We start from the raw sequence: 26,402 nt of genomic DNA on the forward strand, positions 1-26,402 counted from the left end.
GGAGTTAGACCTTTACACAACAACATTTCCCACAAGTCCACATACAAACCATTGTCCCTCATTGTAGGTAAACTAGGGTCTGGGGGCACTAGAGCCAGGATGTCTATAGGGATGGGAAATTAAAAAAGGGCAAAGTGCCACCCCCAACTCTGCCCAGTCTTTGAGTTTGGCAGTCACAGTTCATAGTCCTTACCATTTCCTCTACCAGGAGTAAGGCTAGAAGTGCAGGTAGAACTGTTAGGGTCAGGGAGTCCATGGACAAACCACTGCTTCCTTCCTTTCCCCAACATGAGCTTTGGAAAAAATACTTAACATGGTGGCAATGTTTGCTGATGATCCCAACAGAAACATGACAAGATGAAAACAACCCAGCTTGACACTCCCCCACCCTAACCCCATTCCAGCCCCAAAGTCTCATGCAAAAATGAATGATGAGGTCCCTGGGGCTACCATCATGTGGCTTGCATTAGCTCCCACTGTTGAGCAGGTGAATCTGCCTGGCACAGTCCGGTCACCACCTGTGGGGATTGGTTCTCCAAACAAAGGCCACTGACAAAGTGCTGGATAAAAGTCCCTTTCATCTTCCATTTCTAGTAGGGAGAAGAAAGAGAAGCAAGTTTTTCTTTTTTTTAATAATCATAATTGGGCACTTACATGCCACATATTATATATATCTACCACTGCTCTCTAGTTTGAGTCATTTTGTGATTCATATCCTGAGTGTCCCAAAAGACCCAGTGATGTTTTAAGTTATAAAGGCTTTAAAAATATACTAAGGCTCTTAGAATGATCTGTATAGTATTCATCTTCAGTGAGTGACATATTCAGTGACCTATCTATTCACCCACCACTTAAACAGACCAAATCTGCTAGGAGAGACTGTATGGGGGTAGAGGACCAGTATAAAGCCCAAAAGACTTCCCATGTTGGAGTCCTACACCCTACTCTGTGATCATGGCCAAGTTATCTAACTTTTCTGTGCTTTCAGGCAATTCTATCAGACTAGATGGAAGGGGCAGGATTCCTTCTGGAGTCAGGAGGCCTAGATTCAAATTTGGCCTCAGACACTTCTTAACTGTGTGACCCTGGGCAAGTCACTTAACTGATTGTCTAGCCTAGCCCTTGCTGCTCTTCTGTCTTAGAACTGATACTAACATAGAAGGTAAGGCTTAAAAAAAGACTAACTGGAGATCTACATCAGCAGAGAGTTTCCTATATCAATAAAGTCATAGGTCTAAACTACTTCTCCCCCCCCCAAAAAAAAGCCTCTACTATTAAAAGTGAAAAGTCTACTTACTGTTCCATGAATAGCCCTCGAGTTTAGTTTCATTTTCTATAGATTGCATGAAATTTCAGTCAGTTCGAATCTTTCACTTCCCCAAATAAAAAGCACCACCTCCCCTCAATCTTGTACCTTGTACTGCATGTCTATGAATATTAGGTCAATTTATGTCTTTTTCATTACTCCTATGAGAATGACTGTCACCTTGGTTAAGATGATAGCTTGAGCTATGAGCAGTGTGAAGGAGAGCTGAGTTTCTTTCTTGGTCCCATTATAGATTCATCAGAAACATCTCAAACTACTTTGTTCACTTCCTGGTGTCTCAGTTTTCTCCAGTTTAATAATGAAGGAAACACAGCTGGAGAACATCTGGCATATGACTTGGATGGAAGGAGAGGTCATCAAGAACCCAAGGGAAAACTTGGATCTAGGCTAGAAGGCACTGTTTACTCAATGGCTCAAGAAGGAAGTAAAAATAAATGCCAAGCACTCTTATGTCTTGCAATCATTTGATTTCAAGACAAGAGGTAAGAGTTAGGAAAAAAAAAGAAAGAAAGAAATTAGCCTTCTGACTTCCAGACCAATTTTCTTTCCATTGCAAAATGGTACTTAGCCTAAAAGGAAGACAGGGAGAACCCTATCCACTCATCAGGGCATTAGCTGAGCCTCAGAAGAGATTTGGGTGACAAAAAGAACTCTAATGTATACGGGATCATTTTTAAGTAAGTAGGTCAATACAAATGTAATACAAATATAATAGCAAATCCCTTCTTTTCTCTGAACCCGTTTTCTTATCTGAAAAATAAGGGAATAGGATATGATGATGTATAACATCCCTACCAGCACAAACATTTAGTGATCAAAATCTCTTATCTTTACATAGGTCTTCTCAATAAGCCTGTAGGCTTTCTATGATTGAGATGCTCACATTGCATGCTGCCCATTAGGAGGCTTTATTCATTGTACTTAATGTTGTTAATGATAATAACAACTTTGTGATCTGGGAGAAGGATGATAGAGTCAACCATAGTTGTAGAAGAAAGGCTAAGATTTAAATGCTGCCACATACCTGTCTGCTATCTTTCTGGTTGCAGGCCTCCAGAGTGACTTGAGATCCTGTAGAGAAAGATGTGATGGAGAGACACTTGTCCTGTTGCCGGACAAGAGGATCACTGAATACCCACTCCTATGAGATAGAAAAAAAATAGAAAGAATCTGTTGTTAGCATCAGATTTAATATTTGGGGGATGCTTACCATTTCTATTGTTTAGGTAGACAAAATGGGCTGGTGATACGCTCGACACATATCCATTTTCCTGCTTCTGTGCTAATAACATTTAAAATATTCAATTCGACCAGTGGGAGAATCCCATCCAGATATTTTGTTCTCCTTCTTTGATTTCCTGGGTCTACCACCTTTGGTTAGTTAATTCTACTGACTGCCCTAATAAGGGTATTCCACAAGTACAGAATGGATTATGTCCAGAAATGACTGAAAGGACCAAGTTGCCACAGCTTTCAAGAGAACCAAATTCTACCACAGCAGGTAATTCTGTTAAGTCAGAGGTTACTGTCTGAGGGCCTGCCCTTGAATCTTCACTGATCTGGTTAACCCTAAAACAACTTACTCTCTCTCTCTCTCTCTCTCTCTCTCTCTATATATATATATATATATATAATATATGTATATATATGTATATCAACCTATCTATCTACCTATCTATCCATCTATCTCAGCAAATCGTTTTGAATGTATATGTACATATATATACACACATTATATATAACATCATAGAGAGAGACAGAGAAAGAGAGATGGAGAGATGTGTAATATCTCCAATAGATGCTTTGGAGATTTTAAAGCTCATTATTGTTATATTAGAAAGAACAAATGGCAGAACTAGAAGACTATTATACACAATAACAAAAATATTATAATGATAATCAATTGTGAAAGACTTAGTTACTCTGATAAATACAATGATCCAAGACAATTCCAAAAGACCCGTGATGAAAAATGCTATCAGTCCTCAGTGAGATAACTGATGAACTCTGAGTGTAGTTTGAAGCATACTTTTTTCACTCTTTATTTTTCTTGTAACATGGCTTATATGAAAATATGTTTTGCATGATTTTACATGTATAACTCATCATATTGCTTGCTTTCTCAGTAGATGAGAGAGAGGTAGGAGGGAAAGGGAAAATTTGGAACTCAAATTTATAAGAAATAAATGCAAAAAACAAATGAATGAATAAAAAAGTTGTACAAGATATTGAGGGTGGCTATTTAAGGAGGCAGGTGGGATACAGAAGAGTAGGAAGTTAGGCAGGATAGCAGGATGCTTGAATTCAATTCTCAGTCATTCCTTCTACTGGCTCTGAGATTCTATGGGGCCTACCATATACATATTATGAAGTGTGTGTGCATTTATTTGGTGTCATTTATTCAGACCTTTTTTTTCCTTCAAGGTGAAGCATACACAGGCTTATTCATAGGAAATTAACCAACTCCCAGAAGATAGCAGCTGGGAAGGAAATGGGACAAAGCAGAAAGGGGGCCACATGGGAAGAAAGTCTAAGTGTAAAGTGTGGTGATGATCTTAGTAAGAAAATGGATGTGAGATGGAGAGGGAAAGAGAACTGAGCAAATATTTGGGGGTGAAAATCTATATCTTTTCTCATACTATCATTCCACTTTGTCTGATGAATCTGTCTTAGGTCAGAGCCCAGAATGGTGGCACCAGTTTGCCAAGTGGCTTACCTGGGTCATGGGAGGATTGTTGGAAGTCCCTTTGCAGCTCCCCATGACAACCAGGTTGTTGCCTGCTGTGTCCTGACCCTGAGACTCCAAGCAGATTGTTCCTTGTTTAATGATTCCAGGAATCATCTCCTTCTCTGGGATTCTGGGAGAAAAGGACATTCAACATGAGTGTTGCCCTTGGAATTTCTTCCTTAGTTAGTGGGAAAAACACCAACTGTTGAGTCAAGGGTTCTGCACTCAAATTCCATCTTATTAGCTATTTACAAAGGTATCACTATGGGTATCACTTAATCTCTCGGTTGTCTCCACTTCTTCCTCAGTAAAATAGGGGTAATAATTCTACACTACAAAGTTCACAGGAGTGGTATGAGGAAATTGTTCTATAAACCATAAAGTACTATATAAATACAACTAAAGATAATTATTTGTTAATAATTATTAAATTGTAAATTAATGATTATTTAAAAACAAGATGATTAAATTTATTTTTCTTGTTATCATTATTACTATGACTACAACTACTAGATGTGCTTAAGGACCCTCTTCCTGTATAACTCCCTTTTGTGTTCCTTTATGTGAAGGGAACCTCTTACTGCCAGGAATCTTAGACAGAGGCATACCTTTAAGGAGGAGAGTTACTGCTGATCCCAGACACAAGTTTATATAGTAACCCAACATTGAGGAGGAAATGTGTTCCTAACCATTATTCCTAGGGGAGAAGATTATCAGGAGAACACATAAATGCAAACAAAAAGACCCTCAGAACTCCAAACCATCATGATGATGCTTTCTAGTCCAACTTGACTCCTCATTTCACCCTCATGTGCAATTTGTCTATGAATGGCAGAATTATATTTGTCATTTCCCTCAAAATACACTAGCTCTGTTTACTCTTTCTCTAAATATTTTGATTACTACAGCCCTAAGAATGAGAGGAAACAGAAGGGAAACAACTTGCCCAAGTTCACACAGGTAGTAAATAGCAAACCTAAGATTTAAGCCAAGTCCCCTAACTTCAAATCTAGTGCCCTTTCCAGCTTGGTGAACACACCATTCTCTACCATTACACAGCCTTTCCCATCTCACTCCCATCACCTTCCTCCAAAGGAGCCTGTTTTCCAAACAGTACACAGGGTGAAGCTATTGAGGGCAGGTAGCTAATGGATAGAATTCTGGAGTTGGAATCAATAAGACCTGAGTTCAGATCTTGCCTCAGATATTCTCATTAGTTGTGTGAACCTGGGAAAATCACTTAACCACCATCTGCCTCAGTCCCCTCTTCTGCAAAATGGCAAAAATAACCTTACGGATTTATTATGAAGATTAAATGAGATGACATTTGTAATGTGCTTTTCGAATAACAAAGATCTCTAATAATCCTAGCTATTATTATTGCTATTATTATATAATAATAAGTGACAAGAGTCACTTTTAAACAAATACACCATAAGTTATCCATCCAAAAAATGTTGTTCCTTTCAGAGCAGTCCCTTGAAGGGAACATATGCTCACACCAACAAGACAGGTGTTGCTCAAAACATTTTTGATGCCTTTAGAAACAGTTTAAGAGTCGGACAAGAAAAAAGATTTTTTCTTTCTTTCAAGGAAGAGTTTAAAGGTGGAAAAAGATGGGAGAGGGATATTGTGCTAAGATTATTCTTAAAGGAAAAAGGTATCAATGGATTGTTAGGAGTATCCCTGTCAGAAGAATGTAAGCTCCTTCAATTTGATGCCATTTAACAAGCATTAAAAAGCAAAATGTGTCCTTGGCACTGTGGTTGGTATGGGAGATACAAAGACATGCAAAAAATCTCTACACACATGAACAAATATATGCAAAATAATGATGAAATCATTTTGGAGGCTAGATAGTACTAACAACTGGAGAGGATTCTGAAAGACTTCTTTTTTTGGTTTTATTTCATTTTTTAAACTTTTACCTTCTGTCTTAGAATCAATTTGAACCCAGGATCTTCTAGATCCAGGTCTGGCTTTCTATCCACTAAGCCATCTAGCCGAACTCCCCTGCCCCCTGAAAAGTCTCTTGTGGAAGGTCGCATTTAAGTTGAGCTTTAAAGAAAACTAGAAATTCAAAGAGGTGGAGATGAAGAAGGGAGCATTCCAGGTATATGTACAAACACCAAAAAGATGAGAAACAGAATATTATGGGCTTAAGTAGGCTAGTGTGATTAGAATACAGCGCGCGCGCGTGTGTGTGTGTGTGTGTGTGTGTGTGTGTGTGTGTGTGTAAAATGTGAAATCATCAAGGGCAAAAACTGTACTTCATTTGTATTTGTGCTCTCAATACCTAGTTAATGTTGGTGCTTAATAAATCTTTGTAGAAAGAAAAAAATATGGTACAGAGGATAGAGTGCCAGGCCTGGAGCAGAAAGATTTCTCTTACCAACTTCAGCCTGAGACACTTACTAGTTGTATGCCCTGAGCAAGTTACTTAACCCTGTTTGCCTCAGTTTCCTCATCTATAAGATGAGCCAGAAAAGAAAATGGCAAACTACTTTGCCAAGAAAATCCCACAAGGACTCACAAAGGATCAGAAATGACTGAACAACACCAAAAAGAAAGAAACGAGGAGGAGCAAGAAGAGGAGGAGAAGGGAGGAAGGAAAAGGAATGAATGAAAGGCACCAAAGATAATTTTCAAGAAAAGGATTCTTGAAATATTTTGTCCTTGGACAACCCAATTGATTAAAGGTAATCAGCTCTTTGGTTGTCTGCTCTGAAGGAGTTAATGCTCATTTAGATGTAGAAGCTTTAACATGTTTTATTAATTAAATGAATCAATCCCACAACTTTGATTTTCTATTTTTCTTTTCTGTTATCCATTACTTTTATGTCTTAATGCTCCTGTTGCTATCACCCCACCTTTATCTAGTAGATGGTAAGGGAGTTTAAGATGAACAGTAAAGAGGCCAGCCAAGATGACACTTGTGACCCAAGACAAGGAGGGGTAAAGAAGGATGTCTCCAAGCATCAAACACCCCTTCTCTCCCAATTATCCTTTTCTAAGTTCCCATAAAAATGATCAGACTAGACACTATTCTGGGCAGCACATAGAAAATTGCCCCAACCGGCATCTTTTTACAATAATTACATCATTAATACTTTATAGTCAAATTCCTCATAAGCTTGAGAGATCTACCTACTTGAGTTCTGGATAGACATTCTCCAGGTACCAGTGGAAGGACTTGCAGTTCATTTTCTTCCTCTGTTCCTCTCGGTCAGCTATACTGAAAGGAGAATTCAGTTTAATTCAACTAGAACTTATTAGAAACCAAAGAAAAAGACTGATCTGGGAAGCACAGGAGGAAAAAACAATGTTATTCTTAGTATTAATGGAGATCAGGTCAAACCACCAACACAAATCAGCTCAAGGTCTAGACCTACTTACTCTTGTCCTATAAAATCTAGCCTCAGATAGTTCTACCACTGATAGGTAGAACCCTGGTTGCCTCAGTTTCCTTGTCTATAAAATGAGCTTTGCTAAGAAAACACCAAACAAGGTCATGAAGAGTCAAAGGCAACTGAAACAACTAAACAACAACAAAAATGAGCTGGAGAAGGAAATGGCAAAACCAGCCCAGTATTATTGCCAAGAAAACCTTAAATGTAGTCATAAAGAGTAAGACATGACTTAAACATCTGGACAATAACAACAATAAAATCATAGGATTTAAAGCTAGAAAGGATTTTAGAGCTTATCTAATTCAGCTCTTTTATATGAAAGATGACAACACAAGCCCAAAGAGTTTGTCACACAGCTTGTATCAGAGTTCAAATCAGAACCCTAGTCTCTGAAAGTTTTTTTCTTTCGTTTCTTTTCTTTTAAACTTTTAACTGCCATCTTAGAATCAATACTGTGTATTGCATCCAAGGCAGAAGAATGATAAGGGCTAGGCAATGGGGGTTAAGTGACTTGCTTATGGTCCCACAGCTGGGAAGTTGTTTTTTTTTTAACTTACTGAAATACTTTAATATCTATAATTTCATTTTTATAGCTGGGAAGTTTTTGAGGTCAAATTTGAACCCAAGACCTTCCATCTCTAGGCCTATCATAGCAGAGTCATCTAGCTACTCCCTCTCTGAAAGTTTCTTATCTTGACTAATTTACCCAAATTAGGTTGTTTGCCTCTTTTTCTTTAACATGGAGTACAAAAAAAATTTAACTTTGAGGTTTCCATTTTATTATGATTTCTCTGTATATGCAGAGAAATTTCAACATAGGCCTTCTGGGAGAGAAAAGTTGAGAGAAAGGAGGCTCATTGTTTGCAATGTGTAGGATGATGCTTCTGAATTTTTATTGTACTCAGAGCTTGAAATAGAAATTATTTGTTTGTATGCTCCTTGGAGACCCTAGCACCAATTATCTTTTTAAAAATTATTTTAATTTATATTGTTAAATATTTCACAATTACATGAAAAAACAGTCCATTCATGAAAGCAACTGAATCAAACCAAATCCATATGGGGGTGGAGGGGAGACACAAGTTAAGCCACCTTCAATTTCTTAAGGCAAATAGGTCCAACCAAATTCCACCAGAGGGAAATGAGGCTGAAGCCCAGAAAACAGATGCAGTAAACCCTTCCTGTGGGGGAAGTCCAGGCTCCCTTTGGGGACTGGAGCTGGGGAGCCCAGATCCATCCGGGAGGTCCTAAATCAGATGGTACAGAAGATGGTGAAGCTGGACATAACCTTGCTGAGGAAGGCATCCGGACACTGAGGGTCCCAGTGTGGCTCCTTGATGCCTGTTTCTCCTTGATGAAGGACCAGCAGTTGCTGGGGGAGCTTGGCCAGCAGGGGATCTTCCTGACCCTCTGTGTTATCTGTTTTGGTCCCACTCCATGCCCAGATCCCATTGGGGAGACAATTATCTGCCACCGTCTTGGGGGCCACTCCTTGGAGATCACAAGCATGACCGGGCTGCTTGAAGATGGCCATTGGGGAGCCTGAGATCCCAGACTTTGAGGGTGCCATCTTTACTTTCATTGAGCTGGAGGGCTGGCTCCAGCTGGTGACACTGAAGTCTGCCACAGGGTGTAGTGCTTGCATAATTGTTTGTTGTCCTTTGTAACCAAAGAGGACCAAAATCACATCACTCTGTCTGAGTCAATGAGTCTGACTGTGACTGATCAGACCAGTATGAGCTCAGAAGGCTCTATTTACCACAGGTGGTCACAAATAGTCCCTATGAACCTCTGAGATGGAGATGCTTCTAAATTTGTACATCTCACATTTCTTTTGAGTTATTACAATTCTGCTTTGCTCATAGAGTACACAGCACCTTCTTTGATGAAGGCACACCATGCTCACAGCTCTGTGCCAATCTCCCATGTCTCACAACTGATAAAAAAAAAAGTTATTCAGGCAAGTACCTTGAGAGAGCTCTTATATCACTTCTTCTGACCTCCATGCTATTTTACACCTTTGGAATCTTTCCTATTCTTCAAGGTTTAAATGCTATTAGGTGGAGGAATGACTAGACAACCAGGGTGGGAGTTAGGAAGACCAGAGTTCAAATCCAGTCTCAGATGCTTAATAGTTATGTTTACTTGGGCACACAAATTAACCCCAACATTGCTTTAACCATCCCTTTTTCTACTGCACTTCAGCATTCAAGTACCTTTTTTACTTTCTGGAAATCTGCTTTTCTTTTATTTTAATGAAAAAATATTTATTGCATAATATGAGTATGTAGTATTAGACAAGTCTTTGAATCTCTGTCTCTATTTCATCACCTGTAAAATGGGAATATAATAAGCACGTACCTTTCAGGGTTATTGTGAGGTGCAAATGAGATAATTGTAACACTTAGAACAGGGCCTGGCACATAGGAGATACTTAAATGTTTGTTCTCTTCTTCCTTCTCCTAGATCCCTATTCGTTAAGTCAGATATCTTCCCTTTGTAGATGAGAAGAGCTGTATTTTGGGTACTCATGGTAAACTTTTTCTTGAATTATTATTATTGGGAATAATTGGAGAGGTTGAAGATTGGTTAGTTGTTTTGGTGGTTGTTTGGTTATTTTTGGTTGTGTCCAACTCTTTGTGACCCATTTTTGGGGGTTTTCTTGGCAAAGATACCTGGAGTGGTTTGCCATTTCCTTCTCCAGCTCATAAGGAAAATGAGGCAAACAGGGTTAAGTGACTTGCCCAAGTAAGTGTCTATGGCCCAATTTGAACTCAAGAAGATTAATCTTCCTGACTCCAAGTCTATCCACTGCACCTGCCCTGTTGGTTATTACAGTAAGATTATTAACCTCCCCCAATCTCTTCCACAGAGGACCCTTACAGACACTGACTAGGCATACCACCAGGGCTTACCTGCCGAAGGATTTTCCAATGGCAGATGGCCGGGCTTCATAGTAATATTGTTTGTACTCATCCATCCAAACTTCTGCAGTGCGCTTGGTATTTCTGAAAAGATCAGAGAGGAGGTGAAGGAAAGAGAAGCAACCTAGGTATAGGAGTCTGAAGGTCAGTATTATGAGACTTTCAGGAACAGGGATTCCTGAACAAATACATTCATTGCCTGTTGCCCTTTCAAATCTCGGGAGTTGACATGTCATAGATGTCATATGTGGTAGGGGAAATGAAGCCTGTAAACTTTTTTTTCAAACATTTTACATTTTTGTTAAAACATTGTCAGACACCTAAGTGGAAACGAATATTTTCTTTAAAAAGTTGTGTACTATTTTCCATAGTTGATTCTGACACTACTGGCCCACAGTTATTATGGCATTAGCAGAGTTATTTTTTTCCGAGTGGGTTTATGCTGATCTGACTAAATTCTTACGCTCATGTCTTTTGTGACCATGGCTGAATGAGGGCCTTCCTCAGTTCAGAACAAAGCAGGGTGGAACATAAAGGGACTGAACCCTGAGTAGAGAATCTTTAAGCATCAGACTTTAGGGATTCTTCAGTTGGGGTCAACAGACTTCCCCTTGTCCCTCACCAGGGTCCTAGATAGATTTCACAGAATCTTAGAACTAGGATGGGAGAAAGAAATCCATCTTTATTCAATATAATTGGTTTTCTTTGTAATCATATGTATTTTATTGTATGTGTTTAAAAACATTCTGAGAAGGGGTCCATCAACTTCACCAGACCACCAAAGGTGTCCTTAATTCCAATAAAAATTAAAAACTCTGCTTTAGATAAAGGAGTTATATTTCTAAGTGACTGGTTACTTCAGAAGCTCTTTGTGGGAAATGGTCTTGGGAAAGAAATCAGGATCAAATGTATGATAGGGCCAATTTGATAGTTATGCAGAGGCTGCATGCAGAGAAGGTAGAGGAATCTCACTGTTATTAAAGGAGGGAGAAGAGGGCACTGTTGGGTATATGCAGGCAGATAACAATGTAGGTGACACCTCATGCTGTGAATAGTGGACTGGTTTAATCCTTGCAGCTCTAGGGCAAAGAGAAATAGTTGAACTGATTGACAACTGATTCCACTCAAGAACTAGAGGTCTGTTGTATGTTGGATTGAACCAGCTGGTGTATAGTGAGAGTCAGGACAACCAAGGGAATGTTTGAAGTCAGGAGGTCTTTAGACTGTTTTTTTTTTTTTTTTTTTTTTTTTGCCCTTTCATGTCATCAGTATGGTCTGCTGAGGGTATCCACAGGCTCTCTGTTGATGTAGGGTCACAAGGCTCATGTTGCCCAGAGACCCAGAATCAGCAAAATAAGTGGTGCTAGAAGTTCTGGGTGGTCCAGACAAAGTGATTCTGAATTGTGCCAATTGAATTTCATACCTAATTTCTCATCCCTAGAGAAGAATAGTCAATGGCAGGCACACAGGTAACCTCTACTATCCTCCTTGCCCCATTGCTCTCTCCCCAAATGTTTGGAATGAAATGGTAGATCTGAACCCAATTCCCACTCTATGAGCCAGGTTATTATAAGCAAGGACTTATTTTGACAAGTTGATCAGATAATCACTCACATCTACCAAGAACTCAAGCAAAATGGGAAGAGAGGAATTAGAGGAAACACTGCCAGTTTCCCTCCTCATGCCCCATCAGACCCTCTATGCCCCTTTTCAGGGTACCTACTTTATATACGTGAGGGCATTGCCCTCCGGGAAGTCGTATGGGTGTCGTTTCCTAAAGACATGGCCCACTCGGCTGCAGGGGACAATCTCTAAGCTGCCACCACACATCCACACTCGGAAGGAGAGTTCTGTAAGAGACCTCAGTGGTTAGCTGGGAATGGTCAGGGGACAGTATTTAGGACTCAGAAAGTGTACTGTCTGGCATTATCCCTCATGTGAAAATAGCAAAGTGTGCTTGACTTCTCTCCCCTTCCAACTTCTATGATGTGCCCCATTTGTAATGTGAGTTCCATGGGAGTAAAATAGTCTGTTTTTCTCTTTCTTCAGGGCTTAGCACCACAGTTAATCCTTAATAAATTCTTTTACACTCATTCATGTTGGATAACAAACTTGTGTACTATTCAAATCATTCAGATGTATACAAACACACACACACACACATATTACACGCATGGCCAGAGTGAATGCGAGGGAAAGGAAGACTGTTAGTAAAGGGGGAGCATTTAGCCAGACAGGATAACTTTGTCTCTGCATCATTTCCAGGCTCTGTATAGGAGGCATATTCTAGACATGAGCTAAAGAGGAACAAATCACGCCAGTTGGTCAGTTCCTAAGACATACAAAGTCTGATAGATTTTGGGGAAAGCTGCCCAAGCCACAGTTCTCTTACTAATCCAGCTGGCATCTCCTCAGTTGGCTCCAGATTTCCCACTCCTCTGAGGTGGTTCCTGTCTGTTAACTGCTACATTGATAAAGACTCTGTATCACATCCCTTCCCCCTTCTCGAAATGGCTTACTTTGGGGTTTTTCTAGCACCCCTCACCCTCAAAATCTCCAAAGTTACTAATACTTTCTCTTTCTCTCTCTCTCTCTCTCTCTCTCTCTCTCTCTCAACTTTAGATCTTATAAGCAATATTGGTTCTAAGGCAGAAGAGTGGTAAGGGCTAGGCAATGGGGGTTAAGCAACTTGCCCAGGGTCACACAGCTAGGATGTGTTTGAAGTCACATTTAAATCCAGGACTTCCCATGTATAGACTTGGTTTTCAATCCATTGAGTCACCTAAAGGGTTCTTAATGGGCAAATCTAGTGGTCTTTTTATTTGTCCTTAGCCGTTTTGAACTCCTCCCTTCACTTGGCACTGATGACCAGCACCTCCTCCTGGATACGCTTTCCTTCTGGGTTTTTATGATACTGCTCTCTCTTATTGGTTCTCCTCCTAGATGTCTTATCATCCCTTCTCAATCGCCTTTGCTAAATTACCAACTATTTCACATTTCTTATATGGGGATATGTCCTAAGATTTTGTCTTGAATCCTCCCATATAACCTTTCACATGGTGATCCAATTTATTCCCATGGCTTTAATTCAGATAGCTCCCAGATCTATATTATATCCAACCCTATTTTTTCTCCTGAGTTCCAATCCTCCATTATCTACTGTTTAGTAGACATTTTAAATTGGATGTCCTATTTTTGTTTTTCAGTTGTTTAAGTTTTGTCCTATTCTTTGAGACCCCATTTGGAGTTTTAACAAAAATATTGGCATAGTTTGCCATTTCCTTTTCCAGGTCATTTTACAGATGAGGAAACTGAGGCAAACAGGGTGAAATCACTAATCCAGGGTCACATAGCTAGTAAGTATCTGAGGCCATATTTGAATGAAGAAAGAAGAATCTTTCTGACTTCAAACTGATCACTGTGCCACCTAGCTGCCCTTGTCCCATGGGTACCCCAAACTCAGAATGCCTAAAAGAGAACTCAAGAGAGTTATCTATTCCTATTCTGATTTTATTATTTCTGTAAAGGGCACCACTATCCAGACAGCCAAGTATATAACTTTAGGGTCATACTTAACTCAAGGAACCTTAGATTTAGAGCTCTAAGGGACCATATAGGACAGTGAGTCCAAATCCCTCATTTTACAGATGAGGAAACTGAAATTGAGAGGAATAAAGTGACTTGCTCAGAGTCACACAGCTAGTGTGTTAAGGCAAGAGTTAAATTCAAGACTTCCTAACTCCAAACCCCCACACTTTAATCTGGGCAAGTCACTTAAATTCCATCTGTTTCAGTTCCCTCATCTGTAAAATGGAGATAATAATAGCACCCATATTTCAGGGTTTTTAGAAGGCTCAAAGGAGATGATATTCATAATGTATTTTGTAACGTTTAAAGAGCTATATAAATAGCAGCTATTATTATTAGCGATAGTACCTCTTAGCTGCTACATTCTCCCTTATTCCTCAAGTCTAAACAGTTGCCAAATTTCATTGAATCTACCTCCACGACATGTCTCCTTTATCTTACATAACTACTACTTTAGTTCAGGTCCCCATCACCTCTTGCCTGGACTAAATGTAAGAGACTAGGAAATGGTCTCCCTACCACAACTCTCTCCTCTCCAATCTTTCCTCCACAAAATTGCCAAAGCTATGTTTCTAAGTGATCATGTCACTCTCCTACTCTATAAACTTCAGAATTTCCCTATTGCCTATGGGACAAAATTCAGTCTCCTTTGTATTTTTTGGTTTGCCTGTCTTTGCAGCCCTAACACTTAGTACAGAGCCTGATACACTTAATAAATGTTTATTGATAACTGACATTTAAAGTCCTTCACAACATACCTTTCTAGAGTTATCATACATTACTATCCTTCACATTCTCTCTCCAATCAAACTGGCCATCTTACTACTATCTACTATGATGTGTCATCTCTGTGACCGTGTAGTGGCCCATGCCTTGAGCCAGTTCCTCCTCATCTCCACTCCTCAGAATCTCTTTTGTGGTTGAGTTGTTTCAGTTGCGTCTGACTCTTTGTGACCCCATTTTGGGTTTTTCTTGTCAAAAATGCTGGAGTGTTTTGCCATTTCCTTTTCAAGCTCATTATACAGATGAGAAAACTGAGGCAAAGAGGGTGAAGCAACTTGCCTAAGGTCACATAGCTGGTAAATGTATGGGGCTGGATTTGAACTCATAGAGATGAGTCTTCTTGATTCCAAGCCCAGTGCACTCTCCATAGTACCATCTAGTTGCTTTCAAAACACAGATTGCGTGCTGTCTTCTACAGTCATTTCTTTCTTTTTTTTTTTTTTTTTAAACCCTTGTACTTCGGTGTATTGTCTCATAGGTGGAAGATTGGTAAGGGTGGGCAATGGGGGTCAAGTGACTTGCCCAGGGTCACACAGCTGGGAAGTGGCTGAGGCCGGGTTTGAACCTAGGACCTCCTGTCTCTAGGCCTGACTCTCACTCCACTGAGCTACCCAGCTGCCCTTCTACAGTCATTTCTGATTCTTCTCCAGATGCTAGAGTCTGTGACAATTAGATTAAGTCTACACTGCCCATCTTTAAATTTAATCACCAAAGGTGAGAGCACCTCCAATTTTGGGAGGTCCATGACCCATGTGTGCTAGAGTGGGTGACGAATCAGAATCAACTGACTTCCACCTAGGCAGTCCTATGAGAATTGTCTATTGTAATTGGACACGCAAATTAGGGGGAAGGCACAGGAAGTGACGCATAAGTGACCCCTTTAAAAGGAGAAGGTGTTCTGCTGGAGAGGGGTTCTGGTGAAGAGGGTGGCTGGTGAAGGTGCTCTTCAGAGTCTTCTAGTTTTCCTGGTTCATGAAGGAGTGATGGCTGGAATGCTGAGACCTTGGTGAAACTGCTTTCAATATCTGCTTTACAAGTCCACGTGGTGAGTTTAAAGACTGAATCTTCCTGAACTTCTCTTAAGGAACTTCCCTTTAATAGAAGCAAAGCTTCATTCGCCTCTGAGCCTCTGGCCCTCTGAGAGGATGGTAGTAATTTGCATACTGTGTTAGATTCTTATTCCTTATTTCTTCTACCTTTTCTTAATTGTAAATAAATTTCCATAAAGTCAATTTTGATGAGATTATTCTTAATTGAGGATTGATAATTGTTCAATCCTCTGGCAACCATCTTTTAATATATTGATATCCGAAAAACCCCTTTTCCCCCCTTACAATTCTTTCCCAAAAACTACATTGTGATTATTTTATATATTTTTATATGAAATATATTATATATAGATAAAATGTAAGCTGCTTGAACCATGGACTATTTCATTATCTTTGACTATTATAGTTTTGTTTTCTCTTTCTCCCTATAATGTGATTAATTTTTCCTTTAAATATTTGAATGCTATTCCATTTGATATGTATATTAAGTATTGATATTATGCCATTATATATGATGTCTCCAAGCACAATATAATGCTTACCAATTTTAATCATGCCTATTTTTACTATTAGGGGCAGTGAGGTGGTATAGTAGATAGAGATCCAGACCTGGGATCAGGAAAACCTGAGTTTCAAATCCAGTCTCAGATACTAACTAATTATATGATTCTGGATTTGTCACTTAACTCAGTTTGCTTTGGTTGCCTCATGTATAAAATAAGTTGGAGAAGAAAATGGCAAATCATTCTAGTATCTTTACCAAGCAAACTCCAAATGAGGTCACGAAGAGTAGGATAGTTCTGAAATAACTGAACAATATCATTTTTACTATTGCCATGTCAGATTATGAAGGCTATCTCTGCTTTTTAAAAATAAATTCACCTTGAAGCATGATAAATTCTGATCCAGCTTCTCATCTTAATTTTGTGTGAATGTTTTAAGTATGTCTCTTGATGATAATATATTGTTGGATTCTACAGTCTAATCCAGTCCATTATTTCCCTGTATTTTCTGGAAAAATGTATGTCATTCATAGTTTTATACTTCCTCCGGTCTTTTTTCCTCTTATCTTCCTTTTCACAAAGAAGAAGGAAGTGGAGAAAGAAAAGGATCTGAGCAACACTGAAATCTATAATTGAAGTAGTCTATTCCTATTTCTCTGTCCCTCTTCTCTTTACCAAGTCCAGATCCTTATCTCTTCTTCTTACTCTCCTGCCTATTTTTCCCTATTGAATTTAATGCATTGCAAATAATTTGTATGTGTATTCAACTTCCTTTTTCCATTTCAGAAGAGAATGAGATTCCTGAGATGTCTACTTCCCAGAACATTTACTCCATATTTTGTATACTCTTGTTTTCATAGACTCCAATAATGAGAACCTCTCTACCTTTCTCATTTTTTTCTTTTTATTTCTTTTTTTAAAAAAATCAATAAAATAGAATAAAATCACATCCAGACCTTGTGTTTGCATTACTTGATTTTAAAGGAATTCTTGTCTCTTCTCTCCCTATTATAATGTACTTACATTATCATTTTGTCTCTTCCAATTGCTCCAAGGTATTTAGGTTTCTTTTGACTCCTTTGTTTGCACTTCAATATTGAATATCATGATTTTTGTGATCCTGACTTGTGTGATACTTGAACTCTTTCTTTCTGGCTACTTCTAATATTTTTTCTTTTACTTAGAAGCCCTGAATATTAGCTATACTATACCAGGCAATTTACAGTTTGGGGACACCTCTGAAGTTGATCAAACAAAGGGAAGAACAAGTATCTTGTATTAATTCAGTTAACAGAAAGATTCTTTTAATTCATTTTTGACCAGGGTAAAAGGAGAATTCTTACGGGGTTAAAAAATATAATGAATGGTTTCAGGAAAGTGATCCCCCAAGGCATACCCAAATTTGTCCTTTTTTGTCCTTGAAACAAAACTGTTGTCTAGATTTCATTCTCAGGTTTACCCTTGATGATGAAATTGTGACCTTGTTCTTGAACCCTATATATTGCTTTTGAAAAATGGCTTGGGCAAGAGATTTTCAGTCTGGAGAGATTTTCTGTCTCTGGATTTCTTGCCTTCCCACCCCCAATCCATGAATAGATGCCTAGAATTATTTAATTAATAAATTCATTTCTGGTAGATTTGTTTCTAAAATGAAAAGTACAGATTTATTTTTCCCCCACAAGGGAGTTTGGCTAGCTGATCTCTGAGGTCTTAGCCAACTCTGAAACTTGTAATCCTACCTACAGGATCACTACAAAGTTTAACTACCTGGAGATGCTTTATACAGAATAAATGTAAGGTAGACACCAGGTGAGACTTTTTTCAGTTACAGAAACTCATGAAAGGTATTTTCTGAGAACAGCATTTACTGAGATATTTACCAAGATGGTGCTGCTGTATGCAGAGGAAGATATGACTCCTGATTAGCTGAGACACATCTGAGCCTACATTACTACATAGCTGTGGAGGAGATAGACACTTCAGGGAAGAAGCTCTGTGAACTCCTCAATCAGTATTCAAATCTTCCTCTTATAAGCAGCACTCAGGGTCACAGGGCTGTCCCTTGAGAAACTCCACTCCAGCCCTGGGGAGTCATCTGGTTGTATTTGTTAAATGGGGGTAACAATATTTGTGAGGATCAAATGAAATAGTGCGTGTAATATAGTTTATTGCTATCTTCCTTTTTCCCACCTGGATTAACAGATTCCAGATCAGCCTTCCAGAAATCATCTCAGTTTGGGAATTGCCTTGGGATTGTGCTGCCTTGATTGGTGAGTGAGTACAAAATCACTGAACCCTTTATATCTAGCCATCTCCAGGTTTTTGCTTCACATCTCATGCTATTATCCATTCAGGTCATCTTTATTTTGTTCTACTGTTTCCATCACTGGTTCTGGGGACAGTAATTTAGTCAGTACAATTACTACTTATAGGAAGGGAACATTCATTGCTAGCCTTATGGATGCATTCACCATCCCTGTGACAAAAATAAATGTGCTGTGTCTCCTCATTAAAATGTAAACTCCTTGGGGAGGGAGTCTGTCTCACAAAATTCTGTATTTGTATTCTCAGTCTCTAGCATAGTGTCTGGCCCTGAAGAAGTACTTAATAACTGGTCTCTTTATTCATTCATTACAAACATTAAAACGCTATATAAATGTCAGCCATTCTAATTGTTATTATCATCCCTTTATCTGAGTGTCAGTGCGGCAGAAGTTATTTTCCGACTCACCAAAGTTCTCTCCACCCCAGATGTCCATCTGAGTGTCGTATTTTCCCAAGTGGTTAAACCAGGCCTTGTCAATCACAAAGATCCCTCCGGCTATGACGGGTGTTCTGGGTATGAAAGGGGAAAAGAATCCACAAACAACGCCCAAGAGAGTGCCTAGAAAACAATAGCAACTTCCTCTCCAGTTCTCCCCTACCCCCTCTCAGTGATCTTTCCTTCAGCATCACCCACATACCGGCTATCACAGCTTTCCAAGAAGAAGGAGAATTGCTAATGCACACAGCAGTTTTTTGTTTCTACATTGCTAAAAACATGTTACCTACTTATTGTCTGTCCCCAATAACTCAGTCTAACTTGGACCCACATTATTTGAAAGAAGAGCATTTGCACTGCGCCTCAGAGAAGCTAAAAAACTCAGCCCTGAACTTTCTGGGACTGTTCCTTTCTTCCCTCTGGCCAAGTTCTGACCCTTCTACCCTAGATCTACTCCTCATTTCCTTCTTTCCACCTCTTGCTTAGAGAACTCTAATCAAATAATTATTACCATTGCCTCTGGAAAAAGTACATCAATTGATTGTTGTTACACTCACCAAACTGGGGACTTGCCAGACCAAAACATTCCTCTCTGGCCACCACTCCTCTGCCCTATCGTTACTGTTTCCTTTTATTGAAATATAAACTCCTTGAGGGAAAGGACTGTATCTCACTTTTGCACCTGTTATGCTAGTGCCTAGCATAGTGCTTGGCTTATAGTAAACTTGACTTGATAAATGTTTTCTTCTTTGTTCATTCCTTCTCTTCTCAGATTGTTTTCTCTACCATAGTCAGCTCTAGCATGCTGATAACAGGAGTCCTCTGGAAAAATCAGTTACTGACACAGTGGCTTGAGAAGGAGGGAACTCCTTCTGTCACCCTTGAGATCTGTAGCCCAGAAACAAAAAAGAAGCAAACCTACCGAATTGGCTGGGTGGGGTCTGTCCGGGACATCTTCTGCTCTATGGGTATTTGTTCCCATTTGAAATGAAGACTCCAGTCAAATCCTGAGGAGTGGACAAATAGTTAGGGAGGAAGAACATAGCAATACAGACACCAAGTCACACACCCCTGGATTCTATTCACCCCAGTTTCTCTTCTGCATCTGGAACATTAGCTAATCAAGGAACTACTGAAATCAGTAAAGTAGCTAATGAAAAGCAGGGGCTAAAAAGGGCAGGGCACTGTAGATATAGACAAGATTGATAAGTCATGGTCCTCTCCCTCATGCAATCTATGGTCTCTGAGAATGACCTTTGTAAATTTAAAAGCACTATAAAAGTCAAACTCTATCTTCAGATGGAAATTTTAATAATAATTATTGGCAAACTTTCCCTGTCCCCCAGCTTCTTGGCCATTAATTACAGGTCTCCAAAAACACTCCAAAAACTTTATTTATTCATTTAGGCCTTATAAAAGTTATCATGGGTATATGCCTTAGGGAATCAATGGAAGGTCATCAAATCGGACTTTTAATTTATAGGGCTGAGGGCTCCTCCCAGAAAAAAGCTGTACCCACCTCCCCGAAGGTCAGCAGATGCTGCCAGATATGCAAAGTTATCCAGGCTGATGACATCAATGATGGGGCTGACCACTTGAGTGTAGTCCTGAGAAAAAAACAGAAGTAGCATACTAAGGAAAGGGATTGGCCGCTGGGGAAACAGAGGCTGGACACCAAGGAAAAAGGATGGCTATCAGGAAAACCACAAGGACCCACATGCCACAAAATGGTTTAGGGAACATACCAGGGAAAGAGAAACACTGATGGATTTGAGAGTATGGGGTCCCAAGTGAAAACTCTTTAGCATATACTATCAGGACCCTGGAAAGCTCATGAAAAGCACATCAGGTTACCTCTCTTTGTTGGTATGGTTGTTCTTAATCCTATTAGGAAAACATGACTTGTTCTGATTCCTTACCTCACCTGCCCTTTTCTCATAATCTCTCAGACTAGCCCACTCCTCACCATTTCCCCACCACCCTGAAAATCCTGTTTATCTTTCAAGACCAAAGGTGTATAGTTAATAATACTGTAAGCTTTAGTCATGCCAGGGCAAACTTGGGAAGAGGCAGGGGAGCCTATTGATGGGGTAGGTGCCCATGAGAGGGGAAGGGTCTCATGAACTCCCTCCCCACCTGGGTGTTGGCCCCCTGAGACAAATCTTTAGTTAAAGCTCTATTCAAGATCAAGATCAAGTTTCTTCTCCTCTTGGATCCTGATCAGTCCTCTACTTCCTCTCACCTTCTCCCATAGCCATGGTAGGCAGCATAGGGAAAGGAGAAGGGGGAAGGGAACAAGTATTAAGCTTCTACTATATGTTGGCACTGTGCTAAGCATTTGATCCTCACGAAAACCCTGGGAGGTAGGTGTTATCACCCCCATTTTACAGATGAGAAAACTGAAGCAAATAGAGATTAAGTTACTTGCCCAGGGCCACACAACCTGCAAATGTCAGAGATTAGATATGAACTTGTGTCTTCCTGACTCCAGGCTCCATGCACTATAGCACTGTCCCTTTACAACTCATAGGGCAGTTAATCATGTATTATTTTGGGTCATTTCTCCCATCATATAGATATGCTCACCTCCTTTACTCTCTGGAGCATAGGCTGAAGCCATTCACTGTTCACCTCACAGTGGCTATCCAAAAAGGTAAGGATGTCTGCTGTTGCCACTTCTGCCCCCCGAACACGGGAACGGATCAATCCTTCAATTAGGGAAAGGAGAGATGGTGAGAATGAGATCATTTGTGGAACTTGGAACTTCTCAAGCACAGTGTTCCTTAGGAAACAAATAGGTCTCCTAAATCCAGAGACTTAGAAGTGGTCCAGCAAGGAAGAAAGAAGCCCATTTTCCAGAAGGAAACACTGAGGCACAGAATTAGGATATGACTTGACAAATGCTATACTGTAAATTGGTAGCAGAATGAAGAGTAGAAAACAGATTCATCTGCTGCATATCTTCCTACCCTAACTCTGAGGTCAGAGGTTTTATTACATATGCTTGAACATCAAAGATAACCATTGAAATAAGGACCAAGACATGATTGCCAGAACTAGCTACATGTCCCTAGGAACTAGCTACAGTTTGGCTCATTTAAATATCACCATGTTGATAGAAAGGAGGATCAGTGGAATAGACTAGGAGTAAGTGACCTCGGCAAGACAGTTTTTGATAAACCCAAAGAACCCAGCTTTTGGGACAAAACCCCGCTATTTGACCAAAACTGCTGGGAAAATTGGAAAACAATATGGGAGAGATTGGGCCTAGATCAATATCTCACACCCTATACCAAGATAAACTCAGAATGCGTGAATGACTTGAATATAAAGAAGGAAACTATAATTGGGTGAGCACACAATAGTATACTTGTCAGATCTATGGGAAGGGAAAGATTTTAAAACCAAGCAAGAGTTAGAAAAAAAATCACAAAATGTAAAATAAATAATTTTGACTACATTAAACTAAAAAGTTTTTGTACAGACAAAACCAATGCTACCAAAATTAGAAGGGAAACAACAAATTGGGAAAAAATATAACAAAAAACTCATATTAAGGTCTAATCACTCAAATATATAAAGAGCTAAATCAATTGTACAAAAAATCAAGCCATCTCCCAATCGATAAATGGGCAAGGGACATGAATAGGCAATTCTCAGATAAAGAAATCAAAACTATCAATAAGCACATGAGAAAGTGTTCTAAATCTCTAATAATTAGAGAAATGCAAATCAAAACAACTCTGAGGTATCACCTCATACCTAGCACATGGGCTAAAATGACAAGGGAGAGTAATGAATGTTGGAGGGGATGTGGCAAAATTGGGACATTAATGCATTGCTGGTGGAGTTGTGAACTGATCCAACCATTCTGGATGGCAATTTGGAACTATACTCAAAGGGCTTTAAAAGACTCTCTGCCTTTTGATCCAGCCATAGCACTGCTTGGATCATACCCCAAAGAGAAAATAAGGAAAAAGACTTGTACAAAAATATTTATAGCCATGCTCTTTGTGGTGGCAAAAAATTGGAGAATGAGAGAATGTCCTTCAATTGGGGAATGGCTGAACAAATTGTGGTATCTGTTGGTGATGGAATACTATTGTGCTCAAAGGAATAAAGAATTGGAGGAACTCCATGTGAACTGGAATGACCTCCAGGAATTGATGCAGATCCAGGAGAACATTGTACACAGAGACTGATACACTGTGGTAAATCTAACATAACGGACTTCTCTACTAGCAGCAATGTAAGGATCCAGAGCAAGGCTGAGGGACTTATGAGAAAGAAAACTAGCCACATTCAGAGGAAGAACTGTGAGAGGAAAAACACAGAGGAAAAACAACTGCTTGAACACATGGGCTGTTGGGGATATTATTGGGAATGTAGATGCTAAATGATAACTTTAGTCCAACTATCAATAATATGAAATTAGGTCTTGATCAATGATACATGTAAAACCCAGTGGAATTGTGTGTCAGCTAAGGGGGGTAGTGGGGTTTCGGGGAGAGGGAAAGAATATGAAATATGTAACTAGGGGGAAATATTCAAAATAAAAATAAAATAAATAAAATAAAATAGTTTAAATTTAAATTTAAATTAAAAAAATTTTAAATTAAAAAAATAAATAAATATCACCATGTCCCTAAAGGTTTGTTGCTGGCAAGGCAAGGTGCTGTCTGCCCACTAACCTACATAATACAAAGGACAGTATTCATATTGGGACTTTTCCCCTGTCCAACTCTTGGCACCTTTCAAATTAAAGGAGGCAGAAGCCCCAACCGATGTTGCAAGTGGTTGAACTGAATGTGAGTACCAAACAGGGCATGTAGCAGTATCCCACCATTTGGATGATATGGAATCAAGTCCTTTGGGGATCAAGCTCAAAGAAGGGTCAGGAGATCTCAGTTGAGAGTAAGCAAGCTTGGCAAATCCGAGCACAAGGGACCAGGATGAGGAGGCAAGGGCAAGGACAGCTGGAGAAAGAGAAGTAGCAAAAGGGCATGGTCTTTGGGACTCACCTTCACGCCGATCATTTCGGAGACATTTGACTTTAGGGATCCTGGTCAGGAGCAGGCAGTCTTCAGCTATAAGGGAGTTCAAGTGAGAATGACATAGTCATATAATGTTGGAGCACAAGCAATAAAGATAAAGCTTTGAATATTCTAGGAGCTTCTGCTTAGCTTCTTGTCAGAACAGGGGAAGTAGGACAAAAAGTGAGAACCTCTAGTTCTATTTCATCAACTAGCCATATGGCCCTACCTCTGGGGCTACACAACCTCCTACAGATGCTCCCAGCTGACTATTTCCTCTCTGCCTATATGATGTCCTTTCCTAGCAGGTATCAATGAGCAGAGGTGCTCAAAGGATTCATTTCTATTGCAGGTTGGTCCCTGGAAGGGTTAACACTGATAGTATGGAAGTCTCTACACTTCCTATTCTAGAAGGTATTAATAATTTACTGACATTCCTTTAATAAAAACCAAACATCAGATCACTGCTATCTCCTACATCCTACTCCTTCTGGGAAGGAAGCTTTGTAGCAGCCAGTGGAACTGGGTATAGAATATAAATGAAGGAGTTTTCCCCTCAGCTGAGATCTTATATGTAAAAGGTGCTACAAAACCCCAAAAGGGCTCTGTAATTTTATTTAACCAGTGTGGATTGTCAACTTATAAACTGCTTGAAGCATTGTGAGATTAAGCAACTTGCTAATAGTAACACAATCAGTGTGAATGAATGAAAACAACACTTAAGAACTTATGTGCCAGTCACTTTGCTAAGCAATAAGGATACAAATACAGCCAAATAATGTGGTTCCTGACCTCAAGGAGCTTACTTTCTAATAAGGAAAGAGAACATACATAGGGGAATGGTGGCCAGGAAGGACCATTTTGGACAGGAAAGACAGAGAAAATGGTAATTGGAGTCACATAGCAAATTAAATGACATTTCCTTTTCAGGAATATTAGTTTTGATTTGATTACCGTTCCCAATGTTTTCCACAGCTGGAAAGGGTTTGGGGAAAGAGTATACACACAGAGTCATTAGTATGGAGATGGCTAGGAATTGATTCCATGGGTCTGTAAAATAAGATCCAATCAGCGCACAGATCACTGTATATATTAGAAGTGGAACTGGCATGGTGAATAAGACGTTGAATTTGAAATCATAAAGACCTGAGTTTGAATCCCTCTCAGACTCTTTACTAGCTATATGACCCTGGACAAGTTGTTTCCTTTCTTCAGCTTCAGTTTCCTCATCTATAAAATGGGGATAATAAAACATCTACTTCACAGAATTTGTGAAGCTCAAACCTTAAAGTGCTCTATAAATGCTAGCTATTACTATTATCTGAACCCAGGTCTTCTTGATTCTAAGACCAACTCTCTAACCACTATCCATTGCTGCCTTTCTCATATTATCTCTCAAAAACAACAATGGCTTGTTTTTAAAGGCAAAAAAAAAAATGAACACCAGCCCCAATTATTTTAAGTAGGCTTGGGAAAGGTGGGGGTTGGGAGAAGCTCAATAAATACTTGTCATTATTATTATTAATGTTAACAATAATAAATATCCTTGAGAATTCAGCAAATAAACTATACTGGAATTTGAACATCAGTACAGACAAGACTGATAAGACACAACAATGATCCACAAAAATTTCAATTAATGTTTTTAATAGAGGTCTCTATACCAAAAATTCATAATCTCCAGACTACTTAGAATGAAAAGCCAAGTGAAAGAACTTGGGAGAGGAAAAGGAATCCCTGTTATCCTGTTTGCCAATAGAGGTGTCCCTCAGATGCTATCAGGGAAGATGGGCTTATATCCCCAAACACTTATTCAGTTACAAAAAGCAATCATTTTGTCTACCTGTGCAATAGTGCACAGAATATTAAATAAAAAACTATACTAGCAAGAGACTTATCCACAGACCCTTTCTATAAAAAATACAAAGGAGAGGAATGAAATGATTACTACTTTTACCACTAATTAAAATAATAATAATGTGGTCCATGTAGCTAAAAAACTTGGAAATCCCTGTTTGGAGGCTCTCAAGGTGAATTAAGGACTTCTTAGTTTAGCCTTTCCACTGAGAGTCAGGTAACACCGGACATCAATTCCTGGTGTCTCTCAAAACCCCAATGTGGCTATCTGTTCCAAGCCTCCCCTTTAAGGGGTGTAGGCACAACTGCACAATTGTATTGGCAAAGGGTAGGGGAGATTTCCCTTATGTAGGAGAGAGAGAGAGAGAGAGAGAGAGAGAGAGAGAGAGAGAGAGAGAGAGAGAGAAAGAGAGAGAGAGAGTGAGAGAGAGAGAGAAAA

General features: G+C 39.4%; 1 protein-coding gene across 1 annotated transcript in view; it reads right to left on the minus strand.

Moving 5' to 3' along the window:
* Window positions 1-452: 452 nt before the first annotated feature.
* Window positions 453-26,402, minus strand: part of GALNT16 (polypeptide N-acetylgalactosaminyltransferase 16) — a 110,098-nt gene continuing 84,148 nt past the window's right edge. Inside the window, exons 5-15 of the mRNA XM_044661991.1 lie at window positions 24,095-24,160; window positions 21,660-21,781; window positions 20,593-20,680; window positions 19,996-20,080; window positions 19,044-19,147; window positions 12,113-12,239; window positions 10,381-10,473; window positions 7,207-7,290; window positions 4,044-4,185; window positions 2,352-2,468; window positions 453-590 (exon numbers count right to left, since the gene is read on the minus strand). Coding sequence (XP_044517926.1) covers window positions 453-590; window positions 2,352-2,468; window positions 4,044-4,185; window positions 7,207-7,290; window positions 10,381-10,473; window positions 12,113-12,239; window positions 19,044-19,147; window positions 19,996-20,080; window positions 20,593-20,680; window positions 21,660-21,781; window positions 24,095-24,160 — 1,166 coding nt within the window. The remainder of the gene's footprint in view (window positions 591-2,351; window positions 2,469-4,043; window positions 4,186-7,206; window positions 7,291-10,380; window positions 10,474-12,112; window positions 12,240-19,043; window positions 19,148-19,995; window positions 20,081-20,592; window positions 20,681-21,659; window positions 21,782-24,094; window positions 24,161-26,402) is intronic.

The sequence above is a fragment of the Gracilinanus agilis genome, chromosome 2, assembly GCF_016433145.1.
Source record: "Gracilinanus agilis isolate LMUSP501 chromosome 2, AgileGrace, whole genome shotgun sequence".
In the NCBI taxonomy this organism is placed as follows: Eukaryota; Metazoa; Chordata; class Mammalia; order Didelphimorphia; family Didelphidae; genus Gracilinanus; species Gracilinanus agilis.